This window comes from Sminthopsis crassicaudata, chromosome 3 (assembly GCF_048593235.1).
Source record: "Sminthopsis crassicaudata isolate SCR6 chromosome 3, ASM4859323v1, whole genome shotgun sequence".
Classification (NCBI taxonomy): Eukaryota; Metazoa; Chordata; class Mammalia; order Dasyuromorphia; family Dasyuridae; genus Sminthopsis; species Sminthopsis crassicaudata.
Genome location: NC_133619.1, coordinates 337,820,999 through 337,843,675, shown reverse-complemented (window position 1 = coordinate 337,843,675; position 22,677 = coordinate 337,820,999). Strand labels below are relative to the sequence as shown.

General features: G+C 39.2%; 1 protein-coding gene across 2 annotated transcripts; it reads left to right on the top strand.

The window, feature by feature from the left end:
- The first annotated feature begins 11,729 nt into the window (after positions 1-11,729).
- Positions 11,730-21,389, top strand: LOC141564774 (uncharacterized). Of its 2 annotated transcripts, XM_074307658.1 has the most exons (5): positions 11,730-11,909; positions 14,600-14,701; positions 14,945-14,997; positions 16,879-16,931; positions 17,453-21,389. In XM_074307658.1, the coding sequence occupies exons 4-5, from the start codon at positions 16,898-16,900 to the stop codon at positions 21,364-21,366; spliced, it is 3,948 nt and encodes a 1,315-aa protein (XP_074163759.1). In that variant the 5' UTR covers positions 11,730-11,909; positions 14,600-14,701; positions 14,945-14,997; positions 16,879-16,897; the 3' UTR covers positions 21,367-21,389. The 2 variants fall into 2 exon arrangements, with proteins under 2 accessions (XP_074163759.1, XP_074163757.1); XM_074307656.1 differs by lacking the exon at positions 14,945-14,997.
- The last annotated feature ends 1,288 nt before the right edge of the window (positions 21,390-22,677 follow it).

The following is a 22,677-nucleotide window of genomic DNA, read 5'->3' as shown; positions in this document are numbered from 1 at the left end:
GAAAAGGTTAGTGATCCGTCCAAAAATTCGCAATTGTAGCAAAAACATTATCTGGCTTGATCTTGATAGAATTATTATTATTCGAGTGCAATGATGTGGTGTAGAAGCAGTTTATCTAGATCTCAGCATACCTTAGACAGTTTCTCAAGCTATTTTTATGGGAAATATGAAGAGAGATATGAGTAAGATGATAGAATAGACAGGTATTATTAGGTTGATTAAAAATTGGTTGCATGGCTGAATCCAGTGAATGGTCATTACTGGCTTATTGCCATCTTAGAAGGTAGGCTCCACTGGAGTGCTGCAGAGACCAGAGTTTGAACTTCTGCTATTGAAATATTTTTTGGTCAATAATCTGGATAAAGGCAGAGACATTACACTTATCAAATTATCTAAGAGATATAGTCAGGAGTGTACTCATCAATATATAATAACAGTTTATCTCTCAAAAAAGAGGCAGAAAGAATACACATATAAATTTAATCTGCATTATTAATATATATTAAGTCTAAACAACTAAAAAATGATAAATTAATCCCAGTTCTGTTAAGACTGTCAATTTATCAATTAGTTCTCTCTGGAAACAGTTTGAATTCTGAGACGAATTCAATAAGGTGAAAATGCAAAGGGATGAATGTAAAGCATTCCATTTGGGTCCAAAAAAATTTCAAAATCACAAGTAAAGCATGCAAAGATAGCAGTTCATCTGAAAAATATCTGAGGACTACAACTGTTTCTTAGTGAACTAGAAGCTCAATATGAGTCAATAGTATGCTGAAGTAGTTGAAAAGACGAATGCTACCTTGGGTTGTGTTACTGTTGTTTGTTGTTCATCCTTCATTTTTGAAAAGAACCATGAGGGGCAGCTAAGTGGCATAGTGGATAGAGCACCAGCCCTGAAGTCAGGAGGACCTGAGCTCAAAACTGGTCTCAAACACCACCAAAAACAACAACAACCACAACAAGGAAAACCATGATATCTTGATTCATGCATGAATTTAATGATGTCTTGATTCACGCATGAATTTAATTTAAGTGAGACAGAGTTGCACAGAGTCATTCTCTCTTCCAGAATCACTAAAGTCCAGTAGTAAGATGATTGGGGATGGCCCAGAACACAGTGGGTAACCTCGGTGTCTTTGATGTCTAAACAAGCTCTAAGAACTCCACAGAGCCTGCTTCAACTAAGTTCATATGTGCTGGAACTAATTGTTTTCATCCATCTATTAAAAGAAATATTGGATCCTGGATCAAGGAAGTAGTAGTTCTTTTATATTCTGCCTTTTGGGGGACTATGTCTCAAATACTGTTTAGTTCTGGGATGCTATGTGTCAGATAAGATTGATTAACTGATGAACATCCAGAGAGAGACAACTAAAATGAGGAAACATCTCAAGTTAGCTCTTTTAGAAACTAATAAAAAGAACTGAAGATATTTAGCCTGGCAAAGGAATTTGGGAGTTTGTATTAAATAGTGGTTGTCTTCAAGTATTAGATAAACTACCATGTAGAAGAGAAAGGGCATATCCTGTTTGATTTCAGGAGGCAGAAATAGGAATAATAGACAGAAATCACAAAGAAACAAATTTATGCTTGAGGAAAGGGAAACTTCAAATAATTGGAGCAATCCAAAGGTGGCCTGGTTTGCCTGCTGGATTCCTCTGAGTTAGAGACCAGTGAAGTAAGACTGGACAGCCAGATGTTTGGTATGTTGTGATTATGTATAGGTTGAACTACATGGCTTCTGAAGTCCTTTTCATCTCTGAGATCCTGTGATTCTCTGATGTTCAATGCAAGAATCAAGTGTCAGTGCCTAGAGACTAACTTTTATTTCTCTTCCAATGCTTATAAAATACGCAGTATTTGTGAATGGTTATTGTAGTTATTTTAAAAATTGCATCTGCCTCTTTTTGACACTATTTGGGGTTTTCTTGGCAAAGATATTGGAGGGGTTTGCCATTTTTCTCCTGCAGCTCATTTCACATATGAGGAAACTGAGGCAAGCATGGTTAAGCAACTTGCCCAAATTCACATAGCTAGTAAGTGTTTGAGTCTCGATTTGAATTGAGGAAAATGGATATTTCCTGACTCTATGACTCTATCCACTTCCCCACTGCCCAGAATAAATTAATAACTAATATTTATTTCATTAAATTATAACATTTATTTTCATATGATAGCTTATAAAAATTGTTTAATAATCTAAATATTATTAGTTATTAATATTGAATGGGACTTATTGGATGAAGTATTTATCAGTATTGTCACATGTTCCCAGAATGGGACCTTGGGAGGTCATTTGATCTCTGAAGGGATGAACTTTGAACCTGAGATACAGGAAGTTGCAGGAAGTGACCATGATCTATGGAAGGCAGCCAGCATTGGTGACTATGGGTCAAAGATGGTTATGTCCTTTTAGTCTATCCAATGAGAAGGCTCTAATCCTTTGCCTTTTAAACCCTGGACAGCTGGTCAGGTTCCAGGCCCACATGGTGGGAGTTGGGATGGCTCCCAGGTGTGAGTCTGGGCCTCTCCCTGCAGGGATTAAATAAATGCTTTCTCTTTGTACCTGATGATGTCTCTGATTAGTTAATTGGATTGGAAAGGGGGTCTTGCACCCCACCTGTCTCATACAATATCATTAGAGGAAAGTACTGATTTAGTGATTTTGTTGGTATAAAGAACTCCCACTGAGGAAATTCCATGCACTAATGCAGGCCACTCTGAGAAATTGTGGTTTTCCCAGATTCAGATACTCAATATTTGTCAAAGGTAGGCAATGAACTCAGGGCCTGAGGCTGGCTCTCTATCCATTCCTCATTCTCTAGATTTTACCACCACATCTTAGCCACTCCTCTCTGTCCACTTGAGTCCTTTCTCCCATTGGTGAATTCTTTGAGAACCTCCATTTTGGAGAAGGCATCAATGATCCCTCGTTCCAGACTTTGCCACCATACCTTCCTCCCTTCGGAATCTCTTTTCTCTTCCCCTTCCAGCTTCACTTTTATAAGTAGCCTTTCCCCATAAGCTCTCTGAGAAAAAAGATAGCGTTTCTTTTTCATCATATTTCTATCTCCAGCACTGAGCCTGGCCTATAGTAAGCACTTGATAAATGCTTGTTGACTGATTGTTGACTGATTAATTCGCTATTCCATTCTGTCTCTCTAATCATGCAAATATTATTATTATTATTATCAAAAAGGAGGCTACCTGCCAGTTAGGTTTGAGTACCTGGTGTTTCATGAATGTTCCAGAAGGAATTTGCTTTTCTTTCAACAGCTTATGGGTTAGTTTCAAACCAGTGGTAATTTGAGAACATTAAAACCTGACATTTGTTATCTTGCAACCAGAGTATGAGCCTTTAATTAAAGTTATTTATTATGATGAGGATTCTGAGGCAGGAAATATGTCCAGAGACTTAAATAATAATCAAATGGGTTAAGAAATGTGAAAACATGATACAAAAGTACAATTATCCTCTATCACAACTAGAAAAGTCTCTGCTTATCTTGGACAACCTGGAAGAGAATTGTAAGACTATACAAAGCATTATGCAAATCTAGTGACCAGTTCTCAGAAGTCCAGATAAGATTACTCCAGGGAAACTCCCAGATAAGTTCCTGGTATTCTAAATTTGGCTGATTTTCACCTGCTACCACCCTAAGAGGAAAAGGGGATTTTTCTTGCAAAAGTATGTCTTTTCCTGCCTTCTTCATTAACCTTTTATCTTCTTGTACCTCCTCTACAGCACCCACTCTCAGTCAACCAGAATTAAAAATTCTTTTCCTTTGGGAAATCCTGCCTATAAACTCTGTAAGGACAGGCAGTGAGCCTGTGATTTCTTTGGTATAGAAAACTCCCTCTACTAATGCTGATCAGTACCTTCTGTACAACTCATAGAGAGGGACCTTGGGCACTGAACTGTAGATAAGTTGTCCAGCCCAGTGTCACATGGCCAGACTACATCAGAGGTAGGGCACTTAAACTCAGGCAAGGCTAGTTCTCCTCCTCCCAAGCAGTGTTGTCTCTCCTAAACGGCACACTTTAAGTAGGAATCTGGACACTGCTTAATTTGATCTACTTCTTATTGGTCATTTACAATTATACTTCCTAGTTCAAATTTTTGCAGAAATTCTAGGCCAAGTTGTTTGTTTGTTTATTTTGAAGCAATCTTTGTTACAGAGGTGGAGGGAGAGAAGGATGTGGGGGGAATGAGAGAGTAAAAAGGAGAGGGGAGAAAGAAGTGGGGGAAGAAGGAAGAGGAAGAAGAGGAAGAAGAAAAGAAGGAAGACAGAGACACAGAGAGATGGAGAGACAGAGAAGAGATATGCAGAGACATACACACAGAGAGACAAAGACAGAGAGAGACAGAGACACCAGAGAGACAGAGGGAGAGAATGTGTGTGTGTGTGTGTGTGTGTGTGTGTGTGTGTGTGTGTGTGTGTGTGTGTGTGTGAGACAGAGAGAGAGAGAGAGAGAGAGAGAGAGAGAGAGAGAGAGAGAGAGAGAGATTTTCCAACTTTTCAGGGACTACTTTTCTTTCTCAATGATGAAAACCTGAGTTATAATAACATTCCAGTTTGTTAAACCTGGCAGGATGGAGGTCAAGTTGCTTATTTGAGCACAAAAATAGTTTCATGCTCCTGGGGACTGGTTAACTTTATATTTCTTCACTGTCTCTGAAATATTTTTTGGTGACTTCCTTATGAAACTAATAACAGTGTTTGATGCTGCAACAAGGATCTAGCAATCTGTGTGTTTACTACACATCTGACTCAAATACCTTTGCTAGGGTAATATAAAAAAGTTGGTCTTATAATTGAATTAAATTGATTTTAATCAATCCTTCAACATGTATTTATTAAGAGACTGTTATGTGCCAGAGACTGGGAATACAAAGATAGCAAGATAACAGTTCTACCTTTAAAGAACAGACTTTCTAACCAATGGAAGCACATGTAGATTATAAACAAAATAAATACATATAATGGGGGACAGGCAGGAGAGCTGAGATAATTGGGAAAAGCTTGTGTGGAACTCTTTGTACCTGAAGATCTCTCTGATTAGTTAATTTGAGAGAGTCTAGCACCCATCCTAGACCCTTTCTCAATTAACTAATCAGAGAGATCTTCAGGTTCAAAGAGAAAGCATTTACTTAATCCCTACAGGGAAAGGCCCAGACAGGCACCTTGGAGCCACCACAAATCCTGGCCTGTGGTCTTGAACCTGATCAGCCAGAAGTAGGACAGCTGGTTAAATAGGAAAAGACCTTTCCATTGGATAGACCAAAAGGATGTAACCATCCTGGACCAATGGTCACCAATGTTGTCCACTCCCACAGGTCACATAACTTCCTGCAACTTCCTATTTACCTCCTGAAACCCAGGGTCTGACCCTCCAGAGATCACATGACTCCCTTCAGGGTCCCTCCAGAAACCAGAGTTCCTGATTAACCAGCTTTGGGAACAGGGATCATGTGACTTAGTCTCAATACTGAGAAACACTTCATCCAATCAGTTCCATTCAAGCCTCATGGAGGAGCTGATGCTTCAGCTAAGCTTTGAAGGAATCACAGGAGTCTAAGAGGTTAAGATAAAGAGGGAATTAATTCTAGGCATGGGAATAGCCTGTATAAAGCATGATATATAAAAGATTTGCTAGCCATAACTTCTGAGTAATTAATCATTTTATTAATCATGCTAGCAGATAATTAATAAAGGGTAGATGGCATTCTAGAATGCCAAAGACTTCTCATGAACCCAACATTCATATGTCCTTGGAAGAGTGGGTATTCCTAAGGGTGAAAATTAATTTTGATTGGTTAACAAGTAATAAGAGAGTGAATATTATAATGAGAGGTGTGGAAGATGTGACTGATCACTCAGTCTTGCTCAAAGAGACTTATCTATACCCATATCATCTCATTGAGGATAATCTAGACAGAGAGGAAATTCACTTATACCCAGACCTGAGTAAAACCCAATGGGTCAGAATCCATCAATTCACCTAAACTAAAATTTCTTTATCTTTTGAACAGATCTGAGATTTCCTAGTGGGAATTGTTTGCCCAAGATTTCATCTCTTTATCATGCTTGCCCTTCAAAGACTGATTGAATAGCCTCGAGGAGATAAGGAAATAGAGTATAATTGTTTTTGAGAATCTTAGTCCTAATTCAATACTTAGTTATTAATATGAGAGCAAAAAATAATTTCTCTTTAAAGAGAGTATAGGGTCCTAGATTTAGACATGGAAGTCTTAAACTCAATGTTTCCAAAGCATGTTTCCTTAGTCCTCCCCCTTCCTTTCCACTCCTACCCATCTAAAAAGCTTCCTTATTCTCAAGAGCACTACCATCCTCCCAGACACCTTGGCTCTTACAAGCCATCCTCAACTTCCTACTCTCTCATCCCTCCCTGCCCCAGCCAATCTGTTTGCCAAGTCCTAGCAAATTATCTTCTTTCTTCTGACAGTTGTCATCACCTTGGTGTGAACCCTCATCATCTCCCACCTAGACTACTATACTAACTTGCTTTGGGGTAACCTCCTCTCATTTCTCTTTTCACCCTAGTCCATCCTCCTTTTGGTTGGCCAAGTGCAGGTCTGACACTTACCCTCTTACTCAGAACAATCGAGTGGATCCCTGATCACCTCTAGAATCAAATGTAAAATACTCTTCACAATACCCTTTGGATACTGACCCCTTTCCAATTTTTATAATTTTATAGTCAGGGGCATATGGGGCATTCAGGGAAGATGGTGAGGACTGGTGTGAGGGCTTGTCAAGCCTTTTTTAGAGCTACTCATCCATCTTTAGTATCTCAACTTCATCCAACTCTTACTTGTGGCTCCAAGAAACTATAGTATGAGCAGTGGACATACCCCAGCAATACCACTTTTAAAAATGAATTAATTTAATTAATTTTTACAAAAAATTTTATGCATAAGTAATTTTCCAGCATTGACAATTGCAAAACCTTTTGTTTCAACTTTTCCCCTCCTTTCCCCCACCCCTTCCCCCAGATGGCAGGTTGACCAATACATGTTAAATATGTTAAAGTATAAGTTAAATACAATATATGTATACATGTCCATACAGTTAGTTTGCTGCACAAGAAGAATCAGATTTCAAAATAATGTACACTTCACCTGTGAAGGAAATAAAAAATGCAGTTGGAAATGCTATGTAGGGGTTCATACTCATTTCCCAGAGTTTTCTCTGGGTGTAGCTGGTTCTATTCATTATTGAACAAATGGAACTGGTTTGGTTCATCTCACTGTTGAAGATGGCCACATCCATCAGAATTGATCATCATACAGTATTGTTGTTGAAGTATATAATGATCTCTTGGTCCTGCTCATTTCCCTTAGCATCAGTTCATGTAAGTCTCTCCAGGACTTTCTGAAATCAACCTGCTGGTCATTTCTTACAGAACAATAATATTCCATAATAGGGTTCAGGTTATTTTTAAATGTATATATACTTTGTCCATGTTTTCTTTAAGCATGATAGTTTCATTATCCATTTGAATGTTTGTTTTAGATAGTATGATTGGAACACCTGATTTTCTATATTCACTTGATGCATAATAAATGTGTATTTTGTAAGTAACAAGAAACACATCTGATTTGTTCATCTTTTTATTTTTTTTGGTTTCTTCACTTCTTCGTATTTAAAGTTAACAGAGTTAGGTTTATATTTTCCTTCATTTATCTCTAATATAGTTTTTTTCTAAATTATTATTTTTTTCTCTTTCACTATAAATATACTACTATGACATCTCTTCAATCATTTCAACTTAATCTTTTTTAAAATGGCTATATTCCCACCACTCTCTTTCCTTTGCCCCCACTAGTGCCCCAGTGTCACCTTCTTGTTTGTTACCTGTTCCCTTCTGGAATTTTGCTTATTTCTTTTCCTTCTTATTATTATCTGGTTATTTAATTCTTTTCTTCTTTTCCTCCCTCCTAGTTAGTCAAATACAAACATCTTTTTTTTTTCTTCCCTTTTAATTTGTTTATTAATTTTTAAAATTTCACTTTCTCTACCCCTTTTTACCCTCTCTTGTTATATACTCTAGATCATCATTCTCTGGTTCATGACTCCTTTAATTATCTAGTCCTTCTTTATTGTTGGTTTCATTGTCCCTCAGTTTCTGTTATAGGGACAAAATTATGCAAGCTCTACCTTATAGAGTTAATGTGAGAACATATTACAATGACAGATGTGAAATTTTTGCTTAGAAAAGCAAAAAAAAGAAAGATGAATTAGAGTTATGGAATAAGACATTTTCAGATATAGCCAACATCTGTCTTCTTTGTTCAATTATATTTCTTTGTTACAAAGTAGAGATACTTTTGTTCAAGGTAGAGATAAAATGTATTCATAATGATACAAAATGATACAAAATATTAAAATGCACAGAAAACATGACTAATATCAATTCCACATTATTTCAAATATATAATGGACATCATATTTTTTTACCTTCTCAATGAGTGTAGAAGAGGAATGGCAGGAGAGAGAGATTTTAGAATTTTTAGATTCAGAAATAAAAATAATATAAAAAATACATAGAAAAGAGTAGAAAGAAATTCAGAAGGGAACACAAGCAAGCAGGAGAGTTTTGTTACTGCTATATTAAATGTAATATATATTTTAAAAATAACAGAATTTCACTGTTTCATATGTAACTCTCTTTTCTAGTCTTTGCCCTTTGAAATATTCATGTTCGTTTATTTCGGATAAAAAAAGAAAACTTACATTAAAAATGAAAATCAAAAAGCACTTTCCATATGTTCAATATTATCATATGTAAAAAACTTTCCCAATGAACTGCCTTGTATGAAATTATAAATTATAGCTTATTGTGAATAATCCCAATTCCATTATTGCCTTATGGGAGCATCTCTATATGTCTGTTTGAAAAAAATTCCAATCCTCTTGTCAGGACTTTTATATACCTTTTCTTTTGTGGTCTTTTCTGATGTCCTCCATCTGACTTTGATAACACTTCTACATTCTATACCTCAGCTACATAAGCTTATTTTGTGTTTCTATACCCAGTACTTTGTAAACTTTTTAAAGTTTTACCTTTTCTATCTGATCAAAGTCTAAGGACCTCTAGGATAGGAATCACATTCTTTTGTCTCTTCCTCAGAATTTGGCAGAACCATATAAGTATCTATTAAAAAAATGTTAATTCACTGACCAACCATTACTGTCACTTTTCAGGAAAAGAGATAAAAGAATGTCTCTCCCTCCCTTCATTACAGAAATAGAAGACTATGGGTTTGTAACACTGTATATGATGTTATATTTTATTGATGTGCTGATTAAACTCTCCTGAATTTTTTAAAAAACTTCAAAAAACATTTTTATTATATGGGATAACCTTCTGGGAAAAATATGTTTTGTTTTGTTTTGTTTTTAATTTTTTATTATATATATATTTTTTATAATATTATCCCTTGTATTCATTTTTCCAAATTATCCCCCCTCTCTCTATTCCCTCCCCCCGATGACAGGCAATCCCATACATTTTACATGTGTTACAATATAGTCTAGGTACAATACATGTGTGTGAATATCATTTTCTTGTTGCACAATAAACATTAGAATCCGAAGGTACATGCAACCTGGGCAGACAGATATTAGTGCTAACAGTTTACATTCACTTCCCAGTGTTACTTCTCTGGGTGTAGTTATTTCTGTCCATCATTGATCAACTGGAAGTGAGTTGGATCTTCTTAATGTTGAAGATTTCCACTTCCATCAGAATACATCCTCATACAGTATTGTTGTTGAAGTGTATAGTGATCTTCTGGTTCTGCTCATTTCACTCAGCATCAGTTGATTTAAGTCTCTCCAAGCCTCTCTGTATTCCATCTGCTGGTCATTTCTTACAGAGCAATAATATTCCATAACCTTCATATACCACAGTTTACCCAACCATTCTCCAACTGATGGACATCCATTCATCTTCCAGTTTCTAGCTACAACAAAAAGAGCTGCCACAAACATTTTGGCACATATATGTCTCTTTCCGCTTTTTAGTATTTCTTTGGGATATAATCCCAGTAGTAGCGCTGCTGGGTCAAAGGGTATGCACAGTTTGATAACTTTTTGGGCATAATTCCAGATTGCTCTCCAGAATGGCTGGATTCTTTCGCAACTCCACCAGCAATGTATCAGTGTCCCAGTTTTCCCACAGCCCCTCCAACATTCATCGTTATTTGTTCCTGTCATCTTAGCCAATCTGACAGGTGTGTAGTGGTATCTCAGAGTGGTCTTAATTTGCATTTCTCTGATCAGTAGTGATTTGGAACACTCTTTCATGTGAGTGGATATAGTTTCAATTTCTTCCTCTGAGAATTGTCTGTTCATATCCTTTGACCATTTATCAATTGGAGAATGGTTCGGTTTCTTATAAATTAGGGTCAGTTCTCTATATATTTTGGAAATGAGACCTTTGTCAGAACCTTTGTTTTTAAAAATATTTTCCCAATTTGTTACTTCCCTTCTAATCTTGTTTGCATTAGTATTATTTGTACAGAAACTTTTTAGTTTGATGTAATCAAAATCTTCTGTTTTGTGATCAATAATGATCTCTAGTTCTCCTCTGGTCATAAATTCCTTCCTCCTCCACAAGTCTGAGAGGTAGACTATTCTCTGTTCCTCTAATCTATTTATTATCTCCCTCTTTATGCCTAAATCATGGACCCATTTTGATCTTATCTTGGTATATGGTGTTAAGTGTGGATCCATATCTAATTTCTGCCATACTAATTTCCAGTGGGAAAAATATATTTGAAAAATGAAGATAATATAAAAATAAAAGATATTAATTCAAATAAAATTTAAAATGCAGGTGATAAAATCTGATATATAATTCTCAGAATAATGAAGGTATATGAAAAGTCATTATGTAGACTCCTTTTGCTCATTGAATCTCACTAAGATAAAGTGAAGGTTTTTATCTTGCAGAGCAGCCAATATTTAATCTGTGGTGTGGGGTTCAATTAATAGAATGACTTATTGGTATGCATGTATACAAGGGTAATTTTTTTTTTTTTTTGCTTCAAAAAGTATGCTGGATGAATCATTTGGGGTTTGTTACATCTGAGCATGTGCCATGGGTCCAGGCTCCATTATCCTGCCAATGTGCCAGGAAAAAGTAAGACAACTTTAGAGAATAGTTACTTTGAACTTTGTTTCCCAACCAAAGACACTATTATTTAGAAATAAGAATGATTAACAAAAGAAGGATGAAGTGAGCCCCACAGAGCATGAATGAAAAACTGATAATGAAGAAAAACAAATTTTGAAGTGACTGCTAGAATTTTGTAGGCCATGGATAATTAAGAAAATTTATACTAAACCATTTAAATTGACTGCTACTATGAAATGCAATAGGATATTACTTTGCTTCTGGTCCTTGGACTAAAAAACAGAGATCAATAAAGATTACTGAATTGAGTATGCTATAAAGAACAACAAGATATGCTTTTCTTTTTTCAGGAAACTTTCTCCATTACCTTCTATGGGTAAGTTTTAGAAAGAGATGAACTAATGATCTTTTAGAGGGTCAAAGTTAAAAGGGGAGCTGGAGCTGATGTGAAGAAATGGGTGGGGCAGCTCTGTTGGTGGACAAAGAACAAATAGTATTTTATGATGTCAAGGACAACTCAGATCCCTTACTTGGAATAAAGGGACCTGAAGGCTCAGTCTAGACACTGGTGTCTGAGTTGGCAGGAATGAGAATTGTTTTCTAAACTTAGTGAATTTTACTCTAAACTATCTTTTTCTTACTGGGGACTTAGTCCCTCATAGGCTTCTCCTTTTGGGGAAATTTTAACCACCAAGCTCCACTAGCTAAAATTGAACTGGCTGAGACTGCTGATCTTCAGAGTATGTGATCTATTTCTTATTTCCTGTTCTTGAAATTTTTAGTGATGAGAAGTTTTGTGGCATCTATGGAGGTTGGGATTGGGGATTGCCTCTAGAGACAAATGTGATTGATAGAGATATTTTCTTGAGTCTAAAAGTTGGAGAAATGAAATATTATTGAGAGTCTATGCTCAATAGTGAAAACAGTCTATAAGTCAGCCCAGAAGCAGGCCTGAGGTTGGATTTCCTTGAAAGTGCCTCTGTTCTGGCTTCCTTGGAAAACTGGACTAGAAGAGCAGATGAATCAGACCCTGTTATGGGAGACAGCTGGAAAACAAAGAGATTGTGTATTGGGAGGATCTAGAAAGAACTAGATGAAGGTGTCATTTCAGTAAAATCTACTTGAATACTCTGGAGCCAATTCCTCCCTCCAGAGTGATGTTTCCTCAATATCTTCTTATTTATCTTTAGACATATTACATACCTTTTAGATATTTATTTTGCAATTATTCTTATACAGCCAAATTTTCTTTAAAAAAAAAATCACACATTGCTTAAACATCTCAATGACTTCCTTAATACAATACAATTAAAATTTCCCTAACCTGACTTATTTTCCTAACCTTATATAGTCTTATTTAAAATTCTCCTCTCATCGGATAATTGCTCCAATCTCTTCCAATCTTTTCTCTTCCTCTTTAGAAAATATTGAAGATGTCTCTATTGTAGAGTGGGGATGAGGACAAATGTCCTTTCTTCACTCCTCTCTCTATAAACCATTTCCTTTAACTGTTTTCCTCATCAATTAAACAGTTCCCCACTACCTCAGAGGTTATTCTTTTCTGATGCTCTCTAATATGTATCTATCCTGTTTACTGCTCCCAAGGTCATGTATTAATCCACAAATCCCATTTGATTTCTTAAGGGGCAAAGTAGAGATAACTAAAAACAGGCATACAAGATTCTAATAGCCTATCCCTCAAGAATCCCTTTATTACAGATTGCAATTGTCTCACACATACATACAATATTCCCCTGGATTTTTCAGATTGATTTTAAGTGGGGGTATTTTTAAACTTCCCCTATTTCTGCCATTCATGTTCTACTAGAAGAGGACATATTTTAACAACTACATATTGATTCAATATCTTTAATTTCAATCCCAGTTGTATAATCAAATCTCTGCATAACTATTCACCACTTCTGGGATATATAAAATTTGGACATCTATGCTTTATTTCCCACATAAGGAGTGACTTATAAAATGGGTATATGGAAATCTTGTTCTTTTATTCCCATCAATTAAAAATTCCTGAAACTGCTTACTAATTTACAGAGCAAGGATCTCTCCACCCCAGTATCATCTACTAAATCTTCTTTTTCCTCCCAGCTAGTCCCATCCTTCTAATTTACTAGGGGTTCCCAGTGGGGTCTAGAAAAAGGAACCCCCATCCTCATTTTCCTCAAAAGGAAAGAGGGGCACAACCTTTTCCTCCTTCTTCAGAAATATCCATTTTCAACTATGGAAACAAAACCTTACAAAAAACCTCCTTCTTAAATTCCAGATACTGCCTCCTGAAGTGTCCACAATAATAACAGGTAAACTGATTATTCAACCCTAAGACACCTCTTCCTACTCCCATATCTCCAGTATGAGGGAAACTTTTCAATATCCATTTTGCAGTGAGTTCTTCCCTCAGTCTACTATGGGATCATCCTGATGTTACTTCTCCCATTCCTTACCTCATCTTCTTCCTCCAGTACTAAGTCTATCCGTGCTTGGATAGTGGGAGTGAGAGTATGCAACAATTACAACCCTCTTTTTTTTTTTTTTTTCTTCAGACTATACCAGAAAAATCTGGGTAGCCATTAATCTCCCTCCCTAGCAGGAGGCATTTTCAAACTCTTCCCAACTAAAAGGTTCTGTCCATTCACAAAAATACTAAAGCTTAAAAGAGCCAATCTTCATCAGCCCCAAACTTTGGATTTGTTTCCATTGGAGATGCATTCATTTCATTTCAGATGATTAGGAAAACTTCGGACAAAAGCCATTTGGAATTGGTATTGTTCCAGTAGAATATCCAGGCCAGCTCTCCAGAGGGCCTCAGAATCAGAGTCAGGATCAGTCAAAGTCCTTGGTCCCTAGGGGGAGAAGTGAAGGAGGCCCGCAAGCTGCCACACGGCTTGCCAAGGATGAATCCTGGGGTCTCTGGAGTCCAGTGCCTGAATTCTCTTTCCTCCTCATCTTTTGGCAGAAAGACCTTGACCCTCTCCCTCAGCCCTCCAACCCTTGCCCACAATTATCTCACCACCACACATTCAGCAAGCATCAGTGGTGAGGAGAGCCATCACATCACCATCTCATCTAAATATGTGTATATAGAACCATTATCTCACATTGAATAATAGGTAATTAGCCTTAAGTACTCTGCAGTCTCAGATTCAGGTACATCTTTTCAGAGGTTTGGCCCTCGACATTCCAATGTCTTGAGTTTGGGACATATGAAATACTTTTAAGTTCCTAGTCATCTTGTACCTCTTCCTGGTGAGAGGTATTGTGGGGTAACCTGCTGGCAGGCCCAAGCTCCACTCTCATTTAAAATTTTAAAAACCCCTTCTGGGAACTTTTGTTATAATGAGAGGTGGAGATTTATCTACTATTCCTATGTGCTAAAAATCCAAGGAAAATTCTTAGATTGCATTTTTATCAGATTCCTCATCAAGGCAATGCAGTATGTCACCAAGATGAATCCTGGTGAAAGCAAAGAAAAGGAGAAAAAAGCAAGATGAGAAGAAGTCTAAGGATGACCTAGGTAATACTCCTCAGTTTACTACTACAGTCTGTTTCTAATTTCCTTATGTAGTATCATGAAAGTCTACATGATTTCCAAATAAGTGTTATTACTAGGAACTAAAGAATACATGCATGTATGCTTTAGATATTCAGTTCTTGTTCAGCCATTTAAGTTTTGTCTGACTTCATGACCCCATTTGGGATTTTCTTGGCAGAAATTACTGGAATGGTTTAACATTCCCTTTCAAACTCATTTTTACAGATAAAGAACTGAGGCAGACAGGGTTAAGTGACTTGCCCAGGATCACACAACAAGTAAGTGTCTAAAGGCCAGATTCAAACTCAGGAAGAGGAGTCTTCCTGGTTCCCAGCCCTGTTCTCTGTGCACTATGGTACCACCTAGCTCTCTCTGCTTTATATGTATATATATTTGTGTATGTGTGTATGCATATGTATGTATATGAATGCATATATGTATACATGCACATGCACATGCATGTGTGTTTGGAGATTGAATCTGAGAACTTGTAGCATCATTTACAAAATCTATTGCAAAAATCACAAATGACAAAATCAACAAATTATGAATTCATTCATGTATTTATTGATCTTGCAAAATCAAAGACTGTCTTAGGGAACTTGTTTTTCAAGGAGACTGGGGGAAAAATACTTTCCATGAAAGAACTGATAGGGTGATACTAGAAAATGCCAGATGATGCATATATTTTTTTCAGATGATGCATAATTTTAATAATATTAGTGATGAGGTTCAGATGCCCTCCATTCCCAGTCAGTCAGGGAACCAAATGATGTGGTTTGGCGCGGGGAAAAGCGTTGTGGGAACCCCTTTTAGTCAGTGCAGGTCCTTTGTAAAAGAATTTAGGAACCTGAAAAGTTAGACTGGCAAAAAGAAGTTTATTATCGGCACTGAAAAGTCAACCTTTGCTATGAAGACTAACTTCCTTAGTGGCAAGGTCCTGACAGAGAGAGAAAGTTCCTAGCAGAGAAATCATCTAGCAAAGAAATCTTGGCAGAAGGTTCCAGAGGGGTGTTAACACTGAGCAAAGGGAGTCTCTTCACAGGGGGCAGGGCGTCCTCCCAGGCAGCTAGGTCAAGGAGAGACCTTAGGCCTGGCCTGATTGCTGCTTTTGGCTTTCTGCAAGGAAGGGCCCCAAGTTGTCCTTTTTGATAAGGAATTTGAAACTTTGGCTAAGGGCTGGGGGCTGTTTGAAGTTAGACAGAGATCTTTGAATTGAATAGAAATTTTCCAATTGAATGAGTAGTCCTGGAGTAATCTCCAACTTCACAGAATTGGATAGACACCTCAATCCCCAGCTCATGCTAAGTAGGAGTGGTCCTCAACTAGTCCTGCCCAGATAATGAAATGAAACCACTTCATCTTGATTCACTGGGGTGGGTCTCTCTCAGGGACAAGAGTTTCTCGAGAGGTCCCCCCCAAAGTCAGAGGACAGCTTCAGGGTCCCCCATCATTTCCACTCTTGCATGTGTTGTTATCTTGTTTGATCCTCACAAGAACCCCCATGAAGGTAGATGCCATTGTTATCTCTATTTTACAGAGGAGGAAACTGAGGCACAGATAATCAAGTGACTTGCCAGGTTATAGAACTAGTAAGTATACAAGGCTGTATTTAAACTTGGGTCCTCCCAACTCCAGATTCACTGCACTGGGTAGATGTTTCACATACAGCTTTTTGTTTAAGGTCTCAAATCCTCCTAAGATGCCTAAAGAAGGGCAAGTCAGCTTTTTGCATATTTATGAAAATGCATTTCTCCATTTCTTTCCTAAAAGTGATACTCAAAAAGGTATGGAATGATGGGAATCAGAATGAAAGAAAAGGGGGAGGCCCCAGCTGACATTTTGAGTCTCTGCTATAGGACCATTATAACAACTAGGCTGCTAGAGAAAGGCCTCTAGTTGGCAGCAGAGTCCGCAGTGTGCCAGGCATGAAGTCACTAAAGTTCATCATCTTGCCAAGTTCAAATCCAGCGCCCCACACTTGCTGGCTGTGTGACCCTGGGCAAGTCACTTAACCCTGCTCTTCTTGCCTCAGTTTCCTCCTCTATAAAATGAACTGCAGAAGGGCACAGCAAACCACTCTAGTGTCTTTAACAATAAAATAAAATAAACAGCCGGCCATGATTAAAACAATGAACGCAAAAAATTCTTTTTTCAAGGAAATCCTATAGACCCCAGATGAGGAGAAAACGGCATGGATTATTTCCTAATGGTAAGAATTTTGGCTCTTGATAACCTCAGATAGGAACTATCACTTCTCTCCTTTGGAACCATCTCTCTTTGTGGGGCTCATCCTTGTGCACCTAATCTTCTGTTTCTCAGAACCCATCCTTGTTCAATGTGTAGCTCTGGGAATGTTTGCTCTTAATCTCAGTTTCCTAAGTTTCAGTCCTGGCTCTCTCTCTGCTGATTGCTAGCTTTTCAGCAAGACCTTGAACCTCCCCAAACCCCAGTAACTCTCCTTTCATAAAATGGGAATGATTACACTTGTACTCCTTGCACTCAGAAAAGCAAGTCTTTTTTAATAAATGAAAGAAATGCCATTATTATTACAACTTTGATATGTCATTTGCCAGATGTGGATCAAATGAAGGAAATGTGAAAGGTACTTCATAAATTACAAAGGCATTTACTTACTAGGATCATATTCTGGCTCCCTTATCCATAACCACCTCTCCTGTACTATCTGTATGTCCTATTTCTTCACTATCACTCACATGGTCTCTCTTTTAGCTGCAGATTTGGTCCATTTCCCTCGGAAAGCCGCCTTTAACGAGGAAACACCGGTGCCAGTACCCTGTCCCCCACACTGGATTTCACCATTGTGGGAACAACAATACCATTCCAAAGCTGAGCAGATAGCCTACCTCAAGCATGAGGCCAAAAACACCCAGCCATTACTACATCCATGTCACAAGAGCAAATCTGCCCCTTCTCCTTGTCCCAAACAGCCAAGCACAGCTCCACAAGTGTCCTGCATGGATACCAGGGCAGATCCCTGCCTTTATCTTAATCACCAGGATGGGAATAAAACATCCTTACCTGGCAAACACCATACAGCCAATCAACCTAAGCCTGACTGCAAATCCAGAGTTACTACTGTACCTCTGATATCGACCAAACAGCATCTCATATCTCCTCTGCTTAACTCCAAATACCAACACAAGACTCCACTAGACTCTAACCACAGAACGGAGGCTGCTACAGGCCCTAACCACCTTCCCAAGATTTTTGCTGACTTTGCCCATCCGCATGAGGATCACCTCAGCCAGCAATTCCCATCTTCAAAAGGCCATCCAGCTGAGTTTTCATTCATGGGCAATAGGACCAAGGGAGTAAAAAGAAATAAAACATTTTCAAAGCACCAAGCCACGGCTGCTCACAAACCAGTGAAATCAACTCGCTCCCTTGAAGTTTTTCCAAGACCCAGATTCCAGGACAGAGTTCTAAGCACTAAGAAGCATCCCACAGGTGGACCCTCACCATTTTGTCCCGACCGTTGGTCCAAAACCATCTCATTTAAGACATCTGACTTGGATTACTGGGTGCAGGCCAAAACTTTTAAGGTTTTTCAACCTAAGCATGACGTAAGGGAGACAGTATCACTGCTACGATGCCTTGACAACCGTTCCAAAGATCCATCTAGGCTTTTATCAGATCTGAATGGGAAAACAAGGGCCACAACTGCATGTCCACCCTGCCCACAACACTGGACTATAGCCACAGCTTTGCCATCACCAGCTCCAAAACACCAGACCCATACAACACCTACACCATCACAAGATCTAAAGCCATTAGAAGTTCCTTCCTCATGCCTGGAAGATCTGTGTGCTCAAGCGTCCCCTTCCCCTTTCAGGGAGGCTCCACTGGACCCTGATTACAAGACCAAGGACCCATCTGGGTTATCCCTATTCTCTGAACGCCAAGCTGCACCAATCATGATTCCAATCTGTTCAAGCCTCTACAACAAGGAAGCCCAGGACTCTGAGCTTCAGGACACAGCCCTGTCCTTCCCCTGCCACCAGAAGAGTATCTTGGCAGGCTCCGATGTCCAAGTTCCACCTCTACAGAATGGCCCAGGCTTGTCTATCCAGAGAGCACAATCCTTAGCATATCACCAGTACACAGCAGTGATAGGAAGTCAGGACCCCTGGGATGAAGTTCTAAAAGACAGGAACCCAAGTCTCAATCATCTGGGCATAACCCCAGCTGACCTGGACTTCTCCATATCAGCACCAAAGCCAGACCACAGGGCCACACTACCACTCAGCTGTGAACTCAAGGCCATAGATGTAGGCAGAAAAGAACACAGGAGTGAACCTGCTGCAGCAGCCCCAAATAACCCCCAGACCACACCACCAACAGAAGCTGACAGCCAAGACATATCTCAGGTAGAGGCCAACTGGGCCCAGAGTTTAAGGCACTCAGACTCTGACTGCAGAGCCACATATTCACCTAGTCCTGAGGACCAGCAGACTGAAAATGTACACAGTTGTCACCAACAATTCACACTTCAAGATAAACTAGACCAGAGGGAAACAAGAGCTCCGGGTGGAGACCACCAGCCTATAGCGCTCACAGACCAGGATCAAAAGGACAAATTTTCAACAGGTGCAAAATCCCAAAATAAAACAGACCCGATTCATTGGGCAGCATTCCCATTGGACATAGAACAAAAGGATATAAATCCATCTTGTCCTGACCCCCAGATTACATGTTCACCCACTGGTGACTTCCAAGGTATGGCTGTGCCAGGTCCAAATGTGCTGACTTATGTGAAACCAGAACAGCAGAAAATGTCACCAGAAATGGCATCCCAGGGGCCAGCTTTCATGGATCAGATAGAGTGGGAAACATCTCCACAAAGAATAATGGATCACCACCACCTGACGCCCTTTGGCCCTGAGAACCAGACGCCATCTCCAGCCGGTCCAAGGGCCCGGATACCACATGGCCTTTCTCACCCAGCTGAAGGTACCCCAGGGGCCAATGCTCCTGGCATACTTCAAACAGAACAAATTGTGTTCATATTTCAGAATGAACAAGAATGTAACCGCCAGGTCATGACTGCTGAAGAATTATCACACCAAGCATTGTTTCTATCAGACTTGGGTTTCCAGAATAAAGATCTAATTGAGTCAGAAGCCCACATTCCAAGGCTATTATTACACAATGACCAACAAACTGAAAATGCACTGAGCAGCAATCTCCAAGTCTCCCTCCAGACACAAGAGGATCACTGGCAAGCAGTACCACTTGGAGCAGGTAACAGTGTCATAACTCTAGAAATCTGGGATCATGGACTAACAGCTCTACTTGGCCAAGATCCTGACCCCAGGGCCACCCAGCCACCCAGCCCAGACTTGCAGATCATTCCTCCCCTCACAACTGGCCACCAAGAGGACGCAGTTCCAGACGCAAATGATGAGGTCTCAAAGGTTCGGCTGAAACGAGATTCACAGGGGGAAATATCACCAAAAGACCACCAAGATATAACTGTCCCCAGCCGAGATCAGGGGGCAACACCTTCACTAATACTAGAACTCCACAAAGTAGCTCTCTCTGATCTCAATTCTCAGAATAAATTGCAATCCATCCCCAATCATCAACTAGAGGCTGATCCCGAGATCACAACTCCATTAACTCTACATCACTCAGCACAAATGTTAGGGGATCCAGAGCAGGCCACACCAACATCTCGTTCCAAGCCCCCGTTTGTTCTTCTATTAAGTCCTGAAAACCAGACTGAGGCTAAATTAGATGTCCTTAACCCAGAAAGCCCGCTTCCAAGTCTAGATGAGGAGAAAACAACTCCACTAAGTCCTGTGCACAGGGCCCAAACCCTATCAGGTCCAACACACTCAAATGAGGCTCTGACAGCTCGTGACTACCACCTGGAGGCAGAACTGAGCTCTGACAACCCAGAAGAAGTTCAGCTTGGACTTCAATACCAGACCTTTTCCAAGGAAAAAAGACAAATTTTGTGGCATTTAAATTACATCAAGCCATACATTACTGAAGGGGGTAATGTCTCTGAAAAAATTATCGATGAAATCATTAATTCCATCCCTCAGGATGAAATAAAAAATGACATCTGTAGACAGATTATTTTGCAGAAGATAAAGAAGGTATCCACCCCTCATTGTAGTGACCAGTGCATCCCACTGGACTATCCAGTGTGCCTGATTTGTGTTTCCTGGATCCCAAATGGCTGTCCCCATGTTTGGGGGATGAAATATGCCTGTGAGGCACAATTGCTAGTCATACCAATGCCTCTGTCCAATTCTGGGGGGCAGATAAATGTGAAATTTATCCTCCAAGTAAAGCATACAGCCAAGCGTTCCATTTTTACCCTCCCATACCCCTATTATGATTTTCAGGGGCCTTTAACCCATCCATTCAATTCTCCAGTATCTTCCCCCAAGAAGCTGGAGCTTCCTAGGCCTGTGAAGGGGAGATGGCTTGGTTTTATACCTGGTAAGAAGCTCCAGCCAGAAGGAAAGACACTACCTACAATCCAACGGCCTCATGTAGGGAAAACATCCATGAAAAATGATGACAGAAGAGAGGAAGCAACACCAAAGGAACACAGGACATTTCTCAGATCTATACTAGACATGTTTCAAAAAAAACAAAGAAGGAATTAAATGGCTATCTTTTCTCTCAGAAAGGAATTGACATCTTGAAAGTCTTTGAAATTTGTTTCTGATTTTGTATCTCATTTTATTATTCTACATACTTTGATGGGCAGATGACAAAACTCTTGCATTTCCTTTATTATTGTCATAATATTGAAACCTAAAACTCTTAAGATGTGATTATTGATTAAGATTGTGATTATTGAAGTGATAAATTTTGTGTGTATGTGTGTGTGTGTGTGTGTGTGTGTGTGTCTGAGAGAGAGAGAGAGAGAGAGACAGACTGACAGACAGACACAGAGACGGAGAGGAGATGTGAGGGCACAGAGAAGAGCAGAATGGAAAAAATGGCAAGTTCTTTAGTGGAAGGAACTTGCCATTTGCCAAGAGAAAGGAAATACCTCTTGAAGGAGTGGTGTCCTTAGCTGGCAAGGTACATCTTGAAAGGGACTTAGCACCCTAAAAAAGTGAACTCTTAAGTAGAAGTGGGGAGAAGCATAGTGAACTTAGAAGAGATATGATTGCCTGATGGATTATTAAATCAATAATCCTTCATTTGGGAAGAATGCCATAAATTACTGGAAGGGATGCCTTCCAGTAGATAGATATCTTATCTTGGCAAATGCAGGGCGGACAGCCTTTACCTCTGCTTAAGGTGGGAACCTTCTGGCTCAGTTTCTCAGTTCAGTTTTTTTGTTTGCTACCTGATTATTCCTGAGTCTAGCTATAAGGTGGAAGTGTTACTGATGATTGCTTGTCAAACAGAGCTAAGGATGCCTTATTCTGTCATGTATGTGCTCTTAGGTTGAAGCCCTGAAGAATCAATTTTGATTGATTATATATTATAATCATGTTCCTGCTTTTTCCTCTTATAGCAAATTTCTGTAATTATACCAAATGGTGAGTAGAATACATGAGCCCAGTACAAGTATGTAGAGGATACATTGATCTGAAGCCCAGCCCTGGAGGCTTTTCTGGATGCAGCCATAAAACCCTTAACTTTTTTGCTGTCTGACTCAAGAATTTCTTTGTCTGAAGGCGCCCTTGGCCTATCAGTCTGTTAAGTATTTGGATCACCTCCTATCTCCCTTTTGCTCAGTGTGGAGAGGAATTAGGTAATCCTGTCACTCCCTGATCGGGCCAAGGCTTTTAAGACCTTGAAAATCTAAACTGATCTGTCCTCCATTTTAGCCCTACCTAAAGCCTTTTATTCTGTATGTTGATGAAAGACAGGGCCAAGTTCTTGATCCCAGACTCTGCTTACTTCTCAAAGAAACTTGGTGTCTTTGGGGTGACCCTCCTAAGACCTTAGAGCAGTGG